Source organism: Trachypithecus francoisi, unplaced genomic scaffold (assembly GCF_009764315.1).
Source record: "Trachypithecus francoisi isolate TF-2019V2 unplaced genomic scaffold, Tfra_2.0 Lachesis_group7, whole genome shotgun sequence".
Taxonomy (NCBI): Eukaryota; Metazoa; Chordata; class Mammalia; order Primates; family Cercopithecidae; genus Trachypithecus; species Trachypithecus francoisi.
The window spans coordinates 40,820,156-40,842,592 of NW_022681472.1; the positions used below are offsets into that span (position 1 = coordinate 40,820,156).

At 36.6% G+C, this 22,437-nt stretch overlaps 1 protein-coding gene across 5 annotated transcripts in view; it reads left to right on the forward strand.

The window, feature by feature from the left end:
- Nucleotides 1–20,705, forward strand: part of LRRCC1 (leucine rich repeat and coiled-coil centrosomal protein 1) — a 40,996-nt gene extending 20,291 nt beyond the window's left edge. For 3 of the 5 annotated variants that reach the window (XM_033202446.1, XM_033202447.1, XM_033202448.1), the window contains 10 exons: nucleotides 2,465–2,669; nucleotides 3,400–3,539; nucleotides 4,929–5,130; nucleotides 7,997–8,182; nucleotides 8,942–9,116; nucleotides 10,642–10,805; nucleotides 12,672–12,880; nucleotides 12,975–13,112; nucleotides 16,030–16,165; nucleotides 20,018–20,531. In XM_033202446.1, coding sequence (XP_033058337.1) covers nucleotides 2,465–2,669; nucleotides 3,400–3,539; nucleotides 4,929–5,130; nucleotides 7,997–8,182; nucleotides 8,942–9,116; nucleotides 10,642–10,805; nucleotides 12,672–12,880; nucleotides 12,975–13,112; nucleotides 16,030–16,165; nucleotides 20,018–20,140 — 1,678 coding nt within the window. In that variant the 3' untranslated portion in view covers nucleotides 20,141–20,531. Of the gene's footprint in view, nucleotides 1–2,464; nucleotides 2,670–3,399; nucleotides 3,540–4,928; nucleotides 5,131–7,996; nucleotides 8,183–8,941; nucleotides 9,117–10,641; nucleotides 10,806–12,671; nucleotides 12,881–12,974; nucleotides 13,113–16,029; nucleotides 16,166–20,017 lie in introns of all 5 variants that reach the window. The other 2 variants (XM_033202444.1, XM_033202445.1) reach the window with 2 other exon arrangements.
- Nucleotides 20,706–22,437: the final 1,732 nt, after the last annotated feature.

The window sequence follows — 22,437 nt, forward strand, 5'->3', positions numbered from 1 at the left end:
TGTCGAGTATAAAGACAATTCTAATATGCAACATGCGTGCTATGAGAACCTCTATAATTATAAAGCTATGATGCATAATGTTATTGCTAGCCCTTCTACCACTACCCACCAACTTACTGCCTTATTTGTATTTTACAAATGTCTGTCTGAATTGACAGAAGAAGCTACTGGGTATGATGAGGGAACAGGATGGTTCAGTAAGAGTGCTCTACCTCAGAAAAAACAGCACTCCTGCTTTCAGTAAGTGGATAAGTAACCAACATTATGTAGTGACAGATTTATAGAGACCCTGTGACTGAGTCATGGACAGACAGTAGAAGAGAAAAGATATGTCTTCCTTTTTTCAGAATGGAGCAGTTTCATGAGGCAAAGCCTGAGTGTTGTAGGAGTTGTTTTTAATTTCAATTTAGTTCCATTTGCCTTATAATTGAAATTATTCCCAAATTTTGGCATTCTGTTATCTTTTGTTTTCAGTTATATGTGTATGAATTTTTACTTTATTCTGTATTCTAGGTATTTAGCAGGATATTAGAGGAAGCTGTGTCTAGGGCTGCTAGCCAGTCCATTTAAACTGGAAGACTTTGGGCACACTTTATCTTTCTTCTTACTTAACCTATTGTTGTGCCTGTGTTTCCCAAGTTATGTATTCATTTTTTTCATGAAAAAAATCAATCTTTTCTGATTCTTCTATCTACGCCACCCCCCACCACCACCACCACCTGTTTGTTTGAGATTAGATCCTTACTAATCTTCCTATTCCCTTATGTGCCTTGGTAGGGAATCAGTATCCCTAATAAAGGGTCTGGCATGTGGGTGCCATACAATTTCAAAAAAATAAATCTTATCTACTTTGGTATTTTTATTATCCAAACTTCCTTGATGACCAGATCTGTTCATCTAATTATCTACTAAAAATGCCTTGTCTGTATTCCTCATAAGTTTCTTAAGATCAGCATGGCCTCAGGTGGACTCATTCTTCTTCCTTATTATATATTTCTTGCCCTAATAAATGGTGCCCCATCCAGCATCCAGTCAGTCACCAAAACTATAGAAATCTAGGAATCTTTTTTTTTTTTTGCTTCCTTTCTCTTTCTCCTATTCTACAGCCAGTTGATATTATCATCTTTATTGATATCTTTATTCATCAGTTGATACTGATGTCATCTTAAAAGATGTTGAACTATCTCCTCTGTAGCCCAAACCTGTTACCTTTCTTTAGGCCCTTATCTGTTGCTTAGATGATTGTTCCATTTCTACTTCTCTGTGGCTTCCCTGCCCGCAACCCATATGCAGTCTAGCACTCTTTCATATAGCATACCAAACAGGAGTTGAGAGCATGAACAAAGGAAGACCAGTTCGGAGAGTACTCTCATTGAAGTCAAGAAGAAAGATGATAAGGACAAGAATTGGACAAATGACCATAATGTAGAAGTTGATGGATATATTTTTTTAAATATGCCTTGGAAATTACACTGGGTTGGCTGCGTGACTCAGTAATTTCTTCATGAGGCTGCATCTTTGTCAGTGTCCCGTTTCCAAACAATAGACTTATAGTCTGTCATCTCAACCACCTGTCTGTAGTAAGGGGTGAGCACTTGGCCTAAGCTGGGTAAACATCCTATATCTTGTGGCCACAGTGATTGGTTCATGGGGTGGACATATGAATCCAACTGGACTAATCAGAACCTTGCCTAGGACTCATTCTAAGTTGAGCTAGAGAAAGATACTCTTTGCTGTTTGGTTCAGGGTTATTAGAATACGATCCCAGAGATGTTCATAGTCTCCCTCCTGTACTCCTAAAGATTCTTGCATGACACCATGCAGACCACCTATATCTGATTTCCTAGAGTCTGCTTTTGAAGCCAGATTCTAGGATTGTGTTATGTTCTTGGTTTCAGTGGTCCCTCAGCATAGTGCCACCACGTCCTTCTCTATGTTTGCTTATGCAGATCAGTAAATTCTCTCTTTTATTGAAACTGATTAAGAGTTTTCACTTGTAATGAAAGGGTTCTAACCAGCACAAAGCTGGGAGCAATATTGGGTGTCTGGGTTCAATACAAGGAGTCCACGTTGACTTACAGGTTGCTATTTATGTAGCACATCTATCACATCGCTTTATAAATATATCAAGTCTGTTCCTTCTGTGAGATGCTGGGTTCCTCGAAGGCAGAGAAAACTCCATGTTATTCATCTTGCTTGCCTTTAAGTCCATATCTAGTATAATGCCTGAAACAAATTGTTTAGTAAAGTTCTGCTGTGGAATAGTAATTTATATAAAATATTTTCCTTTTCATCATAATGTTAGGTTCAGGAGTAGGGGAAAGACACACTATTTTTCTGCCAGTTTTTACTGTAATTAGAATTTGAAACATACTTCAGATCTTCTCTAAGTTTGAACACTTATTACCATGTTATCATTTTTATATGTGTATATACTTAACAGCACATATAACTTCTGCTTTAGGCTAAAGGAAATTATTTTTAGAGAGAGAAATTCCAAAGGACAACTCGAAGTTATGGTTCACAAACTTCAAAATGAAATTAAAAAACTGACTGTTGAACTAATGAAAGCAAAAGATCAACAAGAGGATCACCTTAAACACTTAAGAACCCTGGAAAAATCATTAGAAAAAATGGAGAGACAAAAAAGGCAGCAGCAGGCAGCACAGGTATTTCTCTATTTAATGTATGAGTGGCATAGATTAACACAAATTCATAGCTTCTATTGTGAAACAAATTATACCACCTAGAAAACTGAAAAGATGTGAGGCTAAATAGAAGAAGCATCTGTCACAAAATGCAAAGCTTCTTTCTTAGCTAATTAGCTAGTATGTTTTTTCTTTTTTTTAAAAAAAATCTGTCATAGTAGGTATCTTCTTGAATGAACTTTAGATGTTAACAACAATGAAAGCCCTTTTATTATTGGAAAAATAAAATTGGAAATAAGCAAAAAAATAAAAAAGATGTGAGACTATATGCAAAAATTAAATTGCTGTTAATTTAACAGTCACAAAGCCTGTTGAATTATGTCTAAATTAAGACTACTAGCTCTTAAAGCAGTTAAAAAGAAAAGTTGATAGAAATGTTGCAGGTAGTTAGGCTTTTATTCTGAGAGAGCTGGCTTTTAAAAAGGCTTTCAGGTGGTTGAAGGAATTTCATTTTCATGCTTCTGAATGGAAATTATTAAAATCTGTGATGCAAATAAGCAATAGTTAATGCCAGTGTATTTGTTCCTTCCAAGGCTGCACTTTGTGTGACTGAAATATCATTAATTTCCTAAATTTTGAAAATCAACTTAGTCACCAGACACTGTCATTTAAAAGGTACTTATGGAAATTGACATTAAAATAGCAGGGGAGATTATTATCTAAATACTGTAATTGTGTGCATTTTACTCAGATAAGACTGATCCAAGAGGTGGAACTCAAAGCTTCAGCTGCTGATAGAGAAATATACTTACTTAGAACTTCCCTTCATCGAGAAAGAGAACAAGTGCAACAACTTCATGAACTTCTTGCATTGAAAGAACAGGAACACAGGTAAATGAAAAATGTATCAGGAATGTATTGGCATTTAAAAATAGAAAAAGAAAGCTACTGGTTCCCCACCACCAGTATTTAAAGATAGTGACTAAGCATTGGTATAGTCTGACAGAATCAGTTATTGCAAAATGCCATGTTCATATATGTATACATTAGAATCAGCCCTATAGCAAGAACTAGTAGCTAAAAAATGAATAGGTGCCTTTGTTATCAGTATTTGAGGTATAGGTTTATAACAATATAGCTAATTTTTCATTTCTCCAAACCCAGCCAAAAGTTGGTCTTTATATAGAGAGAAAATTTTTAATTGACCTCCAAGTTAATTAATTAGTAAATTAATCAGTAAATTAATCAGTATTCTTTATTCTTCTGAAGGAAGTGTCAGTGAACTTTTTCTGTAGAGGGTCACATAGAAAATATTTCAGGCTCTGTAGGCCATACCTAATTTTGCCTTTGTAGCAAAAAAGTAGCCATAGATAATACATAAATGAACAGCATGGCTATGTTACAATAAAAGTTTATTTACAAAGAAAAAGGCTGTCACATTTGGCTGATGGGCTGTAGTTTGTCAACTCTTGCTCTATGGAATCCGTAGTAATTTGAACATTTTCAGCTTATCTATTTCAGTTATTTATTTACTATCCTACCAGTGAAATTGTATGATTATCATATGTTCATTGTATTTATTCCCAAACCTGTTTTGTTTTGTATCTACATAAATTTTGGTGCTCTGGGGAAAATTGTTATCATGTGTAGAAGAGACAACTATAAAAGATTGGGGAAAAATAATCACAAAAATCTAGAATTTTGTACTTAGTTTCCTTTACAGGAATTTTGTACTTAGTTTGCTTTACTTAGTTTCATTCCAGTTTAAAGAAACCAAAAACTGGAAATGATGGGTTTCACATTTTGGGTTTGAGTAATGCAAGAAAAGTAGTGGAGAACTGTAAAGAATGGACTAACTGGCCCAATATCAAAAGATTAGTAAATAATTTTATACTTTAACTGACTTTTTCTATTAACAAACCACCAGTGCTAATCAGACTGTATTTATTGCAAGTCAAACACTTGGCCAAAGTAGTAGATACAGTGAAATAGCTTATGCAAATGCACCTGAAGAATTTCTGAAGCCATAGAATGATTCTGAACTATCTCATGAAGTTAAGATTTGATATACTTCCCTATCCCCATCATTATTAAATACACAATCAAATAAAACTCATATTATTTGTACCTATCTGTGCCCAATTACTGTGTTTGAAAGCGAGAGGCCAATATTGAATTACCAATATCAAATATAGAATATTAAGAACTATGTGAAGACCTTTAAAATGTTTCTTTTCAGGTGAGTATCATCCTTTTATCTTTATATGCTTTTCACTCCAGGAAGGAACTTGAAACAAGGGAGTTTTTTACTGATACTGAGTTCCAGGATGCCTTAGCTAAAGAAATAGCCAAAGAAGAGAAAAAACATGAGCAAGTGATAAAAGAATACCAAGAGAAAATTGATGTATTAAGCCAGCAGTATATGGATTTAGAAAATGAATTCCGTATTGCTTTAACTGTTGAAGCCAGAAGATTTCAAGATGTAAGAATTGGCACCCAGCTCTTTATTGAAAACAGAATCAGTAAGATATGGTTTGATGAGAGGACTTGTTTTAGAAACATAGCGTATTAAATGTTGGCTTCATAATCTTAAGTAAAATATATACATTCTTAGAGGCCTTAGTTTCCTCAAGTAAACAATAGCTACTATTTATTGCTCTTGCAAAAACTAAGTAAGATTATAAACGTTATAGAACATTGGGATAGGAATCAGAGAACCTGAATTCCCTCCTATTACTATAGAGTAGGGATTGGCAAAACTAAAGCCCCCAGGCCAAATACGGCCCGCTGCCTATTTCTCTTTTAAGTAAAGCTTTATTGGAACAAACCCGTGCTCATTTTTTACATATTATCTATAGCTGCTTTTCCATTACAAAAGCACAGTTGAGTACTTTCTTTTCTTTTCTTTTTTTTTTTTTTTTTGAGATGGAGTCTCACTCTCTCGCCCAGGCTGGAGTGGTGCCGTGGCATGATCTCAGCTCACTCCAATTTCTGCCTCCCAGATTCAAGCAGTTCTCCTGTCTCAGCCTCGCAAGTAGCTGGGACTATAGTCACATGCCACCACGCCTGCCTAATTTTTGTATTTTTAGTAGAGACAGGGTTTCACCATATTGGATAGGCTGGTCTCGAACTCCTGATCTCAGGTGATCCACCTGCCTCGGCCTCCCAAATTGCTGGGATTACAGGCGTGAGCCACTGTGCCCAGCCATAGTTGAGTACTTTCAACAGAGTTCATATGGCCTGGCCTGTATAGCCTAACAGTTTACTGTTTGGCACTTTCTAGAAAAAGTTTGGTAACCCTTGCTATAGAGGAATAATTGTGCTCCTCCGACCAGTGCCACCAAACGTATACTAGATCCCACTGCCTCTTGCCTACTTAAAGATATGGCTTCAGTAAGCCTTCCTTCTTGCTCTCTTACATCTGCAATTTTTCCCTCTATATTGGATCATTCCCTTCAGCATGCAAACATGCTGTGATTTCTCTCATCTTAAAACTCACTTGATTCCATTTCTTCCTTTGACTACTATGTTGTTTCTCTGCTTCCATTTACAACAGAACATCTCAAAATTGTGCATTTGCTGTCTTTGATTTCTCTACTTCTCTCTTCTCCAACCTGCTCTCATCTGGTTTTTATCTCTATTGCTCTACTAGCATTGTGCTATCAAAGCCACCAGCAATATCCACACTATGAAAGTTGTCAGTTAAATTTGTCCTCATCTGATTTCACCTAGGTGTAGCATTAGATAGGGTTGGTAGCTTTCTCCTCTTCCATACTCTTTCTTTGCTTGGTTTCCACCATACTGCATTTCTTGGTTTTCTTGGCTTTCCATTACGTTACGTCTTTTCAGTCTCTCTGTTTATCTTATTTTTTCCACAATTTCATTATTGCAGTGCCCAAGTTTTCAGCCCTTAAATTCCTTTTCTTTTCTATATACACTCATTCTCTTGGTAAACTCCTCCAGCATCATTATATCTCCAGCCTGGATGTTTTGCATGAATTTTAAACTTCTATGACTAACCACCTATTTAACATATTCTACTTCACAGCTGATTTTACTACCAAACCTTCTACTTTGACATTTCTCCTGTTCCAGTGAAAGACAACTCCATCCTTCTAGGTGCTTAAGCCAAAAACAAAGTTATTATTGATTACTCTGTCTGACACTACACATTCAGTACCTCAAGAGATTCTGTCACCATTATTTAAAAAATATACATGTGGCCAATTCTTACCACCTCTAACATAGCCACTTTGGTAAGTCACATTATCTTATATGAAGAACTTTAAGTTAATCTTCCTGCCTCTATCTTTCCCCTACCCCCCTCTGTTTATGCCAAACACAGCAGCTAGAATGTTCTTTTAAAATACATGTTTGGTAATATGACTCCTCTCCTCAAAGACATCCATTGTCCCTTCATTTTATTCAGAGTAGTGATCAAAACACTTCACAATCTAGCCCTCTGAGTTCATGTCCTACTACCTTCCCCTTCATTTATGCCACTCCAGTGACAACAGCCTTCTTCCTATTCCTCCAGTGTATCAGGCACATTCCTGCCTGATACACTCCTTTCCCACACATTTACACGGCTGCAGTCCCTGCCTTCTTCCAGTCATTGCTCTATTGTTGCATTCTCAGTGATTATGCCAGTTAAACTTGAACCCACATCTCCCAACACTTCACACAATTCACATCCTTCTAACCTTTTACCCAAGCATATAGTATCATCTAACATGATGTATATTATGCTTGTTGTTATATTGTCAGTCCCTGCCACCTAGAATTTAAGCTTTACAAAAGCAAAGATTTTAATCTCTGGTATTCACTGATGCATTTCAGTGCTTAGAGCAATATCTGGCCACCCAGGCTGGAGTGCAGTGGCGCTATCTCAGCTCACTGCAACCTCCTCCTCCCGGGTTCAAGCAATTCTCCTGCCTCAGCCTCCCAAGTAGCTAGGATTTTACAGGTGTGCACCACCACACCTGGCTCATTTTTGTATTTTTAATAGAGATGGGGTTCACCATTTTGGCCAGGCTGGTCTCAAACTCCTGACCTCAAGTGATCTGCCCTCCTTGGCCTCCCAAAGTGCTGGGATTACAGTCATGAGCCACCGCACCCAGCCCAAATAAATGATTTCTGGCTTTAGATTTGACATTATTCCCTGGGTCACTTTAGGCAAATATATAATAATCATCCTGGGTCTCTGTTTCATCATCTGGAAATTAGTAGATTGAAACAGATTATCTTTAAATCTTATTCTTTTGCTAAAACTGTGATACTATTTCCAGAAGCAAACATTTTCAAATTATTTGGAGAACTGCTATTTATAATATAATTTTGGAATATAGGTTAAAGATGGTTTTGAAAATGTTGCAACTGAGTTAGCAAAGAGCAAACACGCTCTTATTTGGGCTCAACGAAAAGAAAATGAGTCTTCCTCTTTAATTAAAGATCTGACCTGTATGGTAAAGGAACAAAAAACAAAACTGGCAGAAGTTTCTAAATTGAAACAAGAAACAGCAGCAAATTTACAGGTAAGACTTTGCAACATCATATTTTAAAAAATTTTTTTATATTATTTTCTCAAGTGGGTTGTGATAATTTTAGGAAGTACACAAAAGGAACTTTTAAATGATACTAATTATATATTGCATATAAGAAAAATAGTACAACTAAAGAAATTAAACTCATGATTTCACAAATTGTATTGTTCATGACAGAGCATTTAGGTAAAATAAGTAAATTAGTTTTAAGAAACATGTTCAGTTAAGTAGGTGCGAGCAGTACAGTGATACAGCAAAAATTGTGAAAGTGATACTCAAATGGTTACAGTTTGGGAAGCACCACTTGGATTGCTGATATTAATTTTGTGGTGGTGATGCTGGTGGTTTTAGATATACTTAGATGTAATCATTAAATTAATGTCTTTATTGCTGTTGTCTCAATTTTAAACATTAATGCTATTTTACCCAAAATTTATTTCTGGAAAGTGACTTTTAACACTACTGATATAAATGCTTGGTGAAAAATGTTGAGTATTACAGGTATAGTTTCTCTTTAACAATTTTAGAGTAAAATTCAGATTGTTTAAAGGAGTGGTCTCTTAAATTCGGCTGTTTATTTCATGATCTACACTGGTCTTTAGTTAGTAAAACTAAAACTTCTCATGTAAAATTTGGTAATGTTTACTTGTATTTGCTTAAATAACATTTTTTCTCATTGTAAGATGGAAAAAATAGAAAATAAAGCAGTTATTATAATAATTCTTATTTATCTTTTCGGGGAATATACAGAATCAAATCAACACCCTTGAAATTTTAATTGAAGATGACAAGCAGAAGAGTATTCAAATAGAACTTCTCAAGCACGAAAAAGTCCAGCTTATTTCTGAGCTAGCAGCCAAGGAATCACTAATATTTGGTTTAAGGACAGAAAGAAAAGTATGGGGACATGAGCTGGCACAACAGGGTAAAATTCTCAGATTTTCAAAGGGAAAATAACTTAATTCTTTTAAGCGAGCAAATCTGGGTATTGGAGACAAAAAGACTCAACTCTGCCTAAAGATGCCAAGAAAAAAGGCGACCCTTTATCTGGAAGGATAAGTAGGCATTTGCCAGCCACAGGGGAATGAAGACCTCTTAGGAAATGAGAAATAGTTTATTACACCAATGAAGAAGTTATGGCTCTGATTTTTTAAAGTTTTTTTCCATGATAATTTGACAACTTTTCTGAACCGTGTGTACTTTTACAAAGTGACGTCTAAATATATTGTTAAAAATAATTTTTTTTTTTTTTTTTTTGAGACAAGAGTTTTGCTCTTATTGCCCACGCTGGAGTGTGATAGCTCAGTCTCAGCTCACTGCAACCTCTGCCTTCTGGGTTCAAGTGCTTCTCCTGCCTCAGCCTCCTGAGTAGCTGGGATTACAGCCATGTGCTGCCACGCCTGGCTAATTTTTGTATTTTTAGTAGAGACGGAGTTTAACCATGTTGGCCAGGCTGATCTGAAACTCCTGACCTCAGGTGATCCACCTACCTCGGCCTCCCAAAGTTCTGGGATTACAGGCATGAGCCACTGCACCTGGCCAAAAATAATTCTTATACAGTGATTTCAAGTTATTTGTATAGTATACACATTTAATTTTCTTTTCTGATATATGCAACATTTATTGTGCATGCACAAATTAAAATATTATATGAATGAAAACTATTTTTCAGTAAATCCTCAGTCTCATTCCCTTTCCAATCTCTGTAAAGCAAGAGATATATACTGGGTTGTTTTTTGTTTTGTTTTTGTTTTTGTTTTTGTTTTTTTACATTCACAGATAACTTTACAATTATGAATAGCTAAATATTTGGGGTTTTTTTGTTTTTTTTTTTGAGATGAGTCTCACTCTGTTGCCCAGGCTGAAGTGCAGTTGTGTGATCTCAGTTTGCTGCCACCCTGCCTCCCGGGTTCAAGCAATTCTCCTGCCTCATCCTCCCCAGTAGCTGGGATTATAGGCATGCGCCACCACACCCAGCTAATTTTTTTGTATTTTTACTAGAGACAGGGTTTCACCATGTTGGCCAGCCTGGTTTCAAACTCCTGACCTCAAATGGTCTGCCCACCTCAGCCTCCTAAAGTGCTAGGATTACAGGAGTGAGCAGCTGCGCCCGGCCAAGATTTTCTGTTGTAATGGAGCATTGCTTATTCGTTCATTCTCTGTAGGAATTTTTAATATGCTCTTGTTTGTTTGAATGTCATAACATGAATTAATATTACATATCTGAGTTACTTATTCTCAACTTTATTTGTGGTTTCAGGTTTTAAAATAGCCACAAGTGTTTAAGAGGCCTTTTTGTTTGCTTCCCTTTTCCTCTTCATATTGTACTATTATAAGCTATGTTTCTTTATTTAGTTTTTTTATTATTATATTACAGTTTGTTAGAGTTTGATGAGATACAAACCCCCAAGGTGTTTCAAAGTTTGTAATTGATGATTTTTGTTTCTTAGGATCTTCTCTAGCCCAAAATCGTGGAAAATTGGAGGCTCAAATTGAAAGTTTATCTAGAGAGAATGAATGTCTGCGAAAGACAAATGAAAGTGATAGTGATGCATTAAAAATAAAGTGCAAAATCATAGACGACCAAACTGAAACTATTAGAAAATTAAAAGATGTAAGTTTGACATTTTATTTTGGTTAAAGAGCAATGGCAGGTTTGAAAATCTTTGGATCAAAGTATCCAAAAGTTGTTTTTCAATGTTTTCCAACTGTTGTAAAATTTAGGGTAGACTATCATGCATTTATTTTTATAATATTTGCCTCTTTGCTCTTAAAAAGTTCTACATGATATTTATTAATTTGGAATGAACTTTACTTCAGAATTTAATGGAGAATCTTATTATGGCCTTTGGAATAACTGGAAATACCCAGTGTCAATTAAGGGTTAGGAGTCACAAGAAAATGAACATTTTATGTGATTTTTTTTGTTTTTGGTTTTGGTTTTTTTTCTTTTTTATTGTTATTATATTTTAAGTTCTAGGGTACATGTGCACGTTTGCAGGTTTGTTACATATGTATACATGTGCCTTGTTGGTGTGCTGCACCCATTAACTCGTCATTTACATTAGGTATATCTCCTAATGCTGTCCCTCCCCCCTACCTCCTCCCCACAATAGGACCCGGTGTTTGATGCTCCCCTTCCTGTGTCCAGCTGATCTCATTGTTCAATTCCTACCTATGAGTGAGAACATGCGGTATTTGGTTTTCTGTTCTTGTGATAGTTTGCTGAGAATGATGGTTTCCAGCTGCATCCATGTCCCTACAAAGGACACGAACTCATCCTTTTTTATGGCTGCATCGTGTTCCATGGTTTATATGTGCCACATTTTCTTAATCCAGTCTATCACTGATGGACATCTGGGTTGATTCCAAGTCTTTGCTATTGTGAATAGTGCTGCAATAAATATACGTGTGCATGAGTCTTTATAGCAGCATGACTTATAATCCTTTGGGTATATCCCCAGTAATGGGATGGCTGGGTCAAATGATAGTTCTAGTTCTAGATCCTTGAGGAATCGCCACACTGTTTTCCACAATGGTTGAACTAGTTTACAATCCCACCAACAGTGTAAAAGTGTTCCTATTTCTCCACATCCTCTCCAGCACCAGTTGTTTCCTGATTCTTTAATGACTGCCATTCTAACTGGTGTGAGATGGTATCTCATTGTGGTTTTGATTTGCATTTCTCTGATGGCGAGTGATGATGAGCATTTTTTCATGTGTCTGTTGGCTGTATTAATGTCTTCTTTTGAGAAATATCTGTTCATATCCTTTGCCCACTTTTTGATGGGGTTGTTTGTTTTTTTCTTGTAAATTTGATTGAGTTCTTTATAGGTTCTGGATATTAGCCCTTTGTCAGATGAGTAGATTGCAAAAATTTTCTCCCATTCTGTAGGTTGCCTGTTTACTCTGGTAGTAGTTTCCTTTGCTGTGCAGAAGCTCTTTAGTTTAATTAGATCCCATTTGTCAATTTTGGCTTTTGTTGCATGTTGCTTTTGGTGTTTTAGACATGAAGTCCTTGCCCATGCCTATGTCCTGAATGGTATTACTTAGGTTTTCTTCTAGGGTTTTTATGGTTTTAGGTCTAACATTTAAGTCTCTAATCCATCTTGAATTAATTTTCATATAAGGAGTAAGGAAATGATCCAGTTTCAGCTTTCTACTTATGGCTAGAGAATTTTCCCAGCACCATTTATTAAATAGGGAATCCTTTCCCCATTTCTTGTTTTTGTCAGGTTTATCAAAGATCAGATGGCTATAGATGTGTGGTATTATTTCTGAGGGCTCTGTTCTGTTCCATTGGTCTCTATCTCTGTTTTGGTACCAGTACCATGCTGTTTTGGTTACTGTAGCTTTGTAGTATAGTTTGAAGCATTTTATGTGTTTAAAATATTATTTCAAAGGATAAACCATATCTAATTAACCAGAATATGAAGCATTTAAAGTTAATAAAAACAAAGTACCAATTTTTTTCTTGAAGTGTTTACAAGAAAAAGATGAACACATCAAAAGATTACAAGAAAAGATCACAGAAATAGAAAAATGCACTCAAGAACAACTTGATGAAAAATCTTCACAACTGGATGAGGTACTTGAGAAGTTGGAAAGGCACAATGAAAGAAAAGAAAAACTAAAACAACAGTTGAAAGGAAAGGAAGTAGAACTTGAAGAAATTAGAAAAGCTTACAGGTATTATATAGTATAGTGTTTCCCACTGAGAAATAAAATGTGGCCTAATAATTTAATAAACCCAATTTATTTTTCAAATTACTTCTCATATTAGTACACTGAATCAGAAGTGGCATGATAAAGGAGAACTTCTATGTCATCTTGAAACACAAGTAAAAGAAGTGAAAGAAAAATTTGAAAACAAGGAAAAGAAACTTAAAGCGGAAAGAGACAAAAGTATTGAACTACAAAAGTAAGCATTAAGTTCTAAAGGATTTGAGATCTCCTTAATCATAAACACTGTGGAATGGGTGAAATATGTATAAAGAGAGGAGGGCTAAAAATCTTGTAGGACATAGTTACTCGCCAGGAAGTTTATTTCCATTTCATCTGTAAAATGAAGATAGCAGTAGCACCTACCTTAACTTTTAGATAAGAGGTTGACATTTTATATATATATGTGTGTGTATTTATGAATAGATATAGCTTATATGAATTATCTAGTTCTTAGAATAGCGCTTGGCACATAAGAATTGCTATATGAGGCAGGCCACATATGGTGGCTTACACCTGCAATCCCAGCACTTTGGGAGGCCAAGGTAGGTAGATCACCTGAGATCAGGAGTTCGAGACCAGCCTGGTCAACACAGTGAAACCCCATCTCCACTAAAAATAGAGAAAATTAGCCGGACGTGGTGGCAGGCGCCTGCAATCCCAGCTACTCATGAGGCTGAAGCCAGAGAATCACTTGAACCTGGGAGGTAGAGGTTGCAGTGAGCCAAGATCACACCATTATACTCCAGCCTGGGCAACAAGAGCGAAACTTTGTCTCAAAAAAAAAAAATTGCTATGTGAACATTTTGTTTTTATTACGATGAACATTTTAAACTGTATTTGAATGAAAGCCGCTAGTGATATTTTAGTTGTTGTAAGTGAAATTTAGAGGAGACTGCCAGTTGACTACCGGGGCAGTGAGCTCCTGAGGAGGCTAGAGGACATTTAGATTGCAGTTGCCATTACAAGCTGAGGATGAGAGCCAATTTTTTTGTTTGTTTTTCCGAGACGGAGTTTCACTCTTATTGCCCAGGCTGGAGTGCAATGGCGCAATCTGGGCTCACTGCAACTTCTGCCTCCTGGGTTCAAGCGATTCTCCTACCTCAATCTCCCAAGTAGCTGGGATTACAGGCATGCACCACCACACCCAGCTAATTTTTTGTATTTTTAGTAGAGACGGGGTTTCACCATGTTGGCCAATCTGGTCTCGAACTCCTGACCTCAGGTGACCCACCCGCCTCGGCCTGACAAAGGGCTGGGATTACAGGCATGAGCCACCATGCCCGGCCAAGAGCTGATTTTAAAGAGAGGAAATAAAATGTGTACCTGGCTGCCACTGTTATTTGGGTTCCATAAAATACTCAAGAGGAAATAAGGTTTTACTGTGTTAAATAATGTAACTAAACTTGTTAAAAATAATTTATACAGTTGGAACCTTCAAAATTAAGTAGCACAGCTTCATGATTAGTTCTTGTGTGAAGACAGAGTGATACAGATAACATGGCTATGGATAGCCCAAAAATCTCACTTAAAGATAGGTTCTAATTATGTCAAATCTAATGTAACCTGGAATTTGATTTCTTGTTGTGATTCAGTCTAATGGGAAAGTGTTGTTACACTGCAGAAAGTTTTGGTTGATAGCACAGTTGTTTTCTGTTGATAGACCCTGTTCCACTTTGCTTTCAACCAAATACTAATACAAGAACCTTGGCTTGGAATCTGTTGCAATTTTTTATCCTGCCAGTAACAAATTTACAGTTAGGAGTCTTTCAGATTCTAAAAGAAAGTCATATTCTATAATTAGCAAAAAAAACATAAAAATTATAAAACCTAGCAATCTTTAGACTCTTTTCCATTGCATTATTCATTATACCATTAATATAAAAATGCAGACCTGATTTTATACATGAATTGTCTTTATGACTAAGACTGCTATAAATGCTTTTTAATTTAATGGAATTGTAATAAAATAAGCCAATTATTATTAATAATAACAGGTTTTACTTGTATAGCTTTTTACAATTTATAGGTTGATTTCTTCTATCTTATTTTGAACCCAACAGTAATCCTGTAAGTTTGGCAGAACAGGCAGGATTGTCCTGTTTTATAGTTGAAAAACTCAGCTTGTGACTTGCCCCTAGTCACTTGGCTACTAAGTGGTACAATTTTTAAAAGGCTTTTGATGCACGTTCCTTATGTTCAATCTGTTATTACTGATTGCTGTACCAAAACCAGAAAATGTGTTCTTTTTATGAACGTTACTTTTTTAATAGCATTATTTGTATTTATATAAAGGAATTGTTTTGCCTCCAGGATACTTTTAGCATGAACATTTTGTGAATACCATTTAATGTGTTTTGTCCACTAAGCATTACCATAAGGAAGCCACAAATACATGTTCATAAACTTAAACCATCTGTAGTATGCACTTGTCAAATTATCACATTGAAAACCTAGAGAAAAAAGATTGATAGTAGTCATCATCTGTGAAGGTGCTTATAAACTATACCCTTAAGCCAGATGGTGGCTCACCTCTGTAATCCCAGCACTTTGGGAAGCCAAGGCGGGCAGATCACTTTAGGCCAGGAGTTCAAGACCAGCCTATCCAACATAGTGAAACCCTGTCTGTACTAAAAATACAGAAAATTAGCTGGGCCATGGTGGTGCACAGCCTGTAATCTCAGTTACTTGGGAGGCTGAGGCATGAGAATCACTTGAACCTGGGAGCCAGAGGTTGCTTTGAGCCATGATCATGCCACTGCACTCCAACCTGGGTGACACAGCCAGACCCTGTCTCAAAAATAAAATAAAATTAAAAACTGTACTCTAAGGCTCAGAATAAATTGGGAAACAGAATACTCTAACTTTCAGAAAATGAAAATGTAACAAATATTAGTGATATATGATCCTAACCTAATTGTTACCCTAATAGATTTTGCTAGATGATGAACTACTTATATCTTTAGTTACCTTGTAATAGCCCTTTGATATTTTCGTAATACCGAGTTATGTTTTCATTAGTATGAATGTGAGCCACCCGAGAAGAAATGACATCCTAATCTATACATTCACACCACATATACACACATATATGTGGGTGTTCTTGTTTTTTTAAGGAATGCAATGGAAAAGCTTCATAGTATGGATGATGCCTTTAAAAAACAAGTTGATGCAATTGTTGAAGCTCATCAAGCTGAAATAGCACAACTGGCAAATGAAAAGCAGAAGTGTATTGATTCTGCAAATTTAAAGGTACTGTAAGTAAAATTCACTTCAGTAATCAGTATATTACATGACTATAGCTAAATAAGTTAGATCTTCGAGAATTATAAAGAGAAAAGGCAACATGATCTCATGACCAAATAGATATGAGGAATGTTACCAAAACTATCATGAAACCAGGGTAAAATGTTGGTAATACTTAGATTAATTGTAGAACATAATTCTAATTTCTAAACAAAAATCGTACATTTAATTCTAGTGTGTACTTTCTCTGCTCTCTGGATAAAAATTTCATATCTAATCTTGGATAGAAGTCTGTTTGGTTACACATAGGCAGGGTGAGAATCGGAATGTATTAAACATAATCCATCACCATCTTGGAAAAAGTTATCAAAGAGTACTAGGGTTCAAGACTATCAACTTTATTATCTCAATATTATTAACAAAGTAATGAGTTTAGAGTGATGCTAAATCACAGGCAAACATCAGAAGCACCTATGAAGCTTTTTAATAATACGTACTCAGGCCGGGCGCGGTGGCTCACGCATGTAATCCCAGCACTTTGGGAGGCCGAGGCGGGCGGATCATGAGGTCAGGAGATCAAGACCATCCTGGCCAACATGGTGAAACCCCGTCCCTACTAAAACTACAAAAATTAGCTGGGCATGGTGGTGGGCACCTGTAATTCCAGCTACTCGAGAGGCTGAGGCAGGAGAATGCATTGAACCCAGGAGGTGGAGGTTGCGGTGAGCCGAGATTGCGCCACTGCACTCCAGCCTGGTGACAAAGCAAGATTCTGTCTTAAAAAACAAAAAAAAAAAAAACAAAAAAAAAACCACCGTATTCATGAACGTCCCCTCAGAGACTCATTCACTAAGTCTGAAGTCAGACTCAGGTATTTTTTTTATTTCACAGGTGATTCTTATGTGCCCTCTCTGGTGAGATAATTATGAATTTCCATTTTTTCCTGCTTCTGAAGTGGTAATAAGAAACTAAGGTATCTGTAACACTGGAGATGCAGAAATCAGCAACTATAAAAGAGTGCACCAACAGAAAGACAAAGTAATGCTCCATATAGAAATTATATGACTGGGTGCCGTGGCTCAAGCCTGTAATCCCAGCAGAGGCCGAGGCTGGTGGATCAGTTGAGCTAAGGAATTCAAGACCAGCCTGGCCAACATGGTGAAACCCCATCTCCACTAAAAATACAAAAATTAGCGGAGTGTTGTGGCACATGCCTATAGTCACAGCTATTTGGGAGACTGAGGTCACAGGATCACTTTAGCCTAGGAGGCGGAGATTTCAGTGCTCCAAGATTGTGCCATGCTGCACTCCAGCCTGGACTACAGAGCGAGACCCTGTCTCAGAAAAAAAAAAAAATCATAATCAAGGTTGTTTAAATGACATTATCCTCAGGACTCTGTGCAAAGAAAAAGAGGGAGTAATGTCTTTGGAAATAATCGCAATAAGAATATAACTTGTCCAAAATTTAGTCTTTTGTTTCATGTGAACAGATATTCCAAATATTTTACTTAAAAACTACCAAATGCAGGCCAGGGGCAGTGGCTCACACCTGTGATCCCAGCACTTTGGGAGGCCGAGGTGGGTGGATCATCTGAGGTTGGGAGTTTAAGACCAGCCTGACCAACATGGAGAAACCTCGTTCTACTAAAAATACAAAATTAGCCGGGCATGGTGGCACATGCCTGTAATCCAGCTACTCAGGAGGCTAAGGCAGGAGAATTGCTTGAACCCGGGAGGCAGAGGTTGCAGTGAGCCGAGATCACACCATTGCACTCCAGCCTGGGCAAAAGAGTGAAACTCTGTCTCAAAATTTTAAAAAGCTACCAAATGTAGGCTGGGCATGGTGGCTTAACACCTGTAATCCCAACACTTACTAGGAGGTTGAGGTTGAGGTGGAAGTATCACTCAAGACCAGGAGTTCAAGACCAGTCTGGGCAACATAGCAAGACCTTGTCTCTACAGAAAAAAAAAATGTGTTAATTATCCTGGCATAGTGGTACACGCCTGTAGACCTGTCTACTCAGGAGGCTGAGATGTGAGGATTGCTTGAGCCCAGGAGTTCGAGACTATGGTGACCTATGATCATACCACTGCACTCCAGCCTGGGTGACAGCAATATCCTATCTCAAAATTTTAAAAATCTACCAAATGTTTAACAAGGGTACATCAGGTAATACTAAATAAGGATTAAACCTTAAATAAGGTTACAGGTAATACTAAATAAGTTAATACTAAGTAAGGTTTAAGTATTAACCTCAATACTAAATAAGTTTAAGGTTTAAACACTTAAGGGAATTGTTTCAAGTAATATCAAAGGGAAGAGTTTTAGAAATAGCACTAGAGCTTAAATATGATATATGATCATTGGGTTTGTAGGCAGGGGATTATGAGGTATCAGATAGTGATGATTACTGAAATTAGGAGAAATACTAGCTTTCTAAGGGAAAAGAGATTGAGAGATCTACATTGGGGTTAGGAAGCATGAAGTAAACATAAAAAGATGGTCATATTGGTAACATTATCAGAAGTGTTATGATATCGTAGGAAAGACAGTTTCAATTAGAAGTTAACAATATCAACTACGGCTACTCCTAGGAGAATGTAGGTTAGGAATAAATGATAAAATGATCTCTCAAAAAGATGGCAATATATAACCACCAACAGCATTTTTAGAAAAGCTGTAGGCACTACATTAAAGATAGGGTTTCTTTGGGGAAGGAGGTTATTTCAGTTTTAAAAATCTATAAAGAACTGGTGTTTAAGCTGAACTTGTGACTCAGCATTGATAAGCAGCATAGGACTGTAGAAGGATTAATCAAAAGCATGGGATTCTGTCCTAGCTATGATATATAGAAACTGTACAACCATAAACAGATTTTCTAAGCTCTAAAATAGAGTTAAAATGTGTGTGTGAGTGTGTGTCTGTGTGTGTGTGTATATATATATATATATATTTTGGAGATGGAGTTTCACTCTTGTTCTGGCTGGAGTGCAATGGTGCTATTTCGCCTTACTGCAACCTCCACCTCCTGGGTTCAAGTGACTCTCCTCCCTCAGCTTCCCAAGTAGCTGGGTTACAGGTGTGTACCACCACACCCGGCTAATTTTGTATTTTTAGCAGAGGCAGGGTTTCACCATGTTGGCCAGGCTGGTCTCAAACTCCTGACCTCAAGTGATCTGCCCACTTCAGCCTCCCAAAGTGCTGGGATTACAGGTGTGAGCCACCACACCTGGCCAAGTTAAAATACATTTCCATGTCTTGGCCAAGCGCGATGGCTCATGCCTATAATCCCAGCACTTTGGGAGGCCAAGGTGGGCGGATCATGAGGTCAGGAGATCGAGACCATCCTGGCTAACATGGTAGAACCCCATCTCTACTAAAAATACAAAGAAAAAAATTAGCCGAGTGTGGTAGCGGATGCCTGTAGTCCCAGCTACTCGGGAATCTGAGGGAGGAGAATAGCATGAACCTGGGAAGCGGAGCTTGCAGTGAGCAGAGATCACGCCACTGCATTCCAGCCTAGGCAACAGAGCAAGACTCCATCTCAAAAAAAGGAAAAAAAAAAAATATATATATATATATAGAGAGAGAGAGAGAGAGAACCATGTCTTTTTCACAAGAAGTTTATGAAAACTAAGTAGATAATACATTAATGCATGAAAGTACTTTGTATACTGTATAAAGACTGTATTTTTCCTATTAGCATTTGAGCAAGTTACATTTTACTGTCATTTCTTCAAATACATCACAAATTTCAAAATGTGTAAGAATAAATTGTGGACCTTTTCTTTCAGAATGTATTTTAAAAATACATTTTCTTTAAGAAATTAAAATGTAAAATTTACATGTCAATTTAGGTCCATCAAATTGAAAAAGAAATGCGTGAACTTTTGGAAGAAACATGCAAGAACAAAAGAACAATGGAAGCAAAAATTAAGCAACTTGCTTTTGCTTTAAGTGAAATTCAGCAAGATATGTGATAGTTCTGAGAATGAATTTAATTGAAATGGACCAGCAGACCTATTGTAAAAATGATTAAATATTGTAATAGTAGTAACTGCTATGACTTTGAAATCTCTTTCTACACATTTCATTATGAATATATTTTTAAAGACTTTTGATCAAGTATTTATTAATTGTATAGGTTTTTTATAATAAATTGTTGACAGTTTTGTCTATTAGAAACAAACTGTCATAACTAGACTTAACATTTTTCTTGTTTCTGTACTATACGTTGTTTGGTAATTACACATTTGCCTACAAATTTGTAAATGAAAAGATTAGTATTTTGACTATATGAGGTAAAATATTTTAATCGTTGTCTTATTGTGATGATGAAGAACTAATTATATTTATTGTCATTTAGTTGATGTAGCTCAATTCTTTTAAAGTGCTTATGTTGCCAAAAAGCATTTGAAATCTGTATGATAAAAGATGTGGAATTCTTAAGAAAGTATATGTAGCCATCTCCACATCACTCATTATGACCCCTTTTTTTATAATGCATATATCTTTTCATTAAAGATTACATTTAAGGTTTTATAAATATTATCTGTTCCTGAAGAGGAACACCACTGTTCTACCTTCATTCTCCCTTCTAGTCACTGTATATGAAGAAATTCTGATATTGTAACTGGAAGCAGTAACTCATTTCATTCCATACCAGGTCATTACTGTATTACTATTTCACTTTTGTCACATCATATGCTATGTATGCAGAACAAAAGTCTGAAGTACTATGCCCCTCTTCTATTTCTAAAAGGAAGAAAATATACATTTTCTTGATATTGGTACTGAACTAAGATTTTAAAAGTAAATGGAACAAAAATAAGTGCTTCGTAAGGAGGAGGCCCCATTTCATTATAGATAATCTTTGTGTTGAAATTTGTGAGACAACATCAAACATAACAACATGTATAATGGGAGTCTTAGAAGAGGGGTGAATATTTGGAGAAGTAATGGCTGAAAACTCCCTCAGTTTGACTTAAAATACCCTACATGGCTGGGTGCAGTGGCTCATACCTGTAATTCCAGCACTTTGGAAGACCGAGGCAGGAGGATTGTTTGTGCCCAGAAGTTAAGACACCAGCCTGGGCAACATAGTTAGCCCTGTCTCTTAAACCACAAACAAACAAAAACCTACAAATACAAGGTTTCAGTAAAGCCTGGGGTAAACATAGAACGACATCTAGACTTTTTAGTGAAACTGTTAGGGAAGCTCTTGAAAGGAGCAAGAAAATATTCTCATATAGAGGAACAACAGTTTAACAGCTGACTTATCAGAAACAACGGAGGCCAGAAGGCAGTGGCAATGTATCTGACATGCTGGAAGAAAAGGAACTGAATCTAGAATTCTACAGCTAGCAAAACTGTTCTTCAAAGTAAATGCAAAATAAAGACATTCTCAGATTAATGAAGACCAAGAAAGTGTATTGATAGCCAGCCTGCCTTAAAAGCTGAAGAAAACCTAAAGGCTTCAAAGAAATGATACCAGAAAGTGACTCAAATCCATTGAAAGAAATTAGTATTATAAAAAGTAAAATTTGTGGATAAATTTTTACATAAAAGACAATGTATTTTTCTTCTTTTGGCTAGAAGACACAAAGCAATGATAACTATTGTTGAATTTATAAAATATGTAACACGACAAAAATGGCATAAAGTTGGGGGAAGAAAATAGAGCTATATTTCCGAAAAGTTTACCGGATGAAATTAGTAGTAAAGATGGCTGCATTAAATTAAAATGCATCTTGTCATCACTAGAATAGCCACTAAGAAAATAATACAGTTTAAAAATGAACACTGGAAATTCCACTTCTGGAGTAACTAAATAAGGACTTCTGCAGACCTGTTTCCCACCAAAACAACCTTAACTGGTGAAAAGTACTTTAAAACAGCCATTTAAAATCACTGAAAATTATCCTTAGGGTATACAGCAAAAGAAGCAACATTTATTCAAGAAAAATTTAAATTCAGTAAGAATGGCAAAAACCTGCGGCACTGAACCAAGATCATGTCTCACCCTCAGCTCAGCCCGATGGCAGCTCCACAGTAAGTGGAGCTCCTGGCCTAGAAGATAAGATTTCCTCTCCACTAACAAATAGGATATTTCACCAGCTGGGCAGGCCATGAGCATTCCTTGTGTCTTTCAATAGGGTTACAACAAAGGCTAAATTCCTGCTACACATAACAAAACTGTAGGGGGCTCTCTTCCTTCCATGCATAGGGCAGGCCAAGAGTACCAGGAGCCCAATTACCCTTCCCCAACTCATAAGGT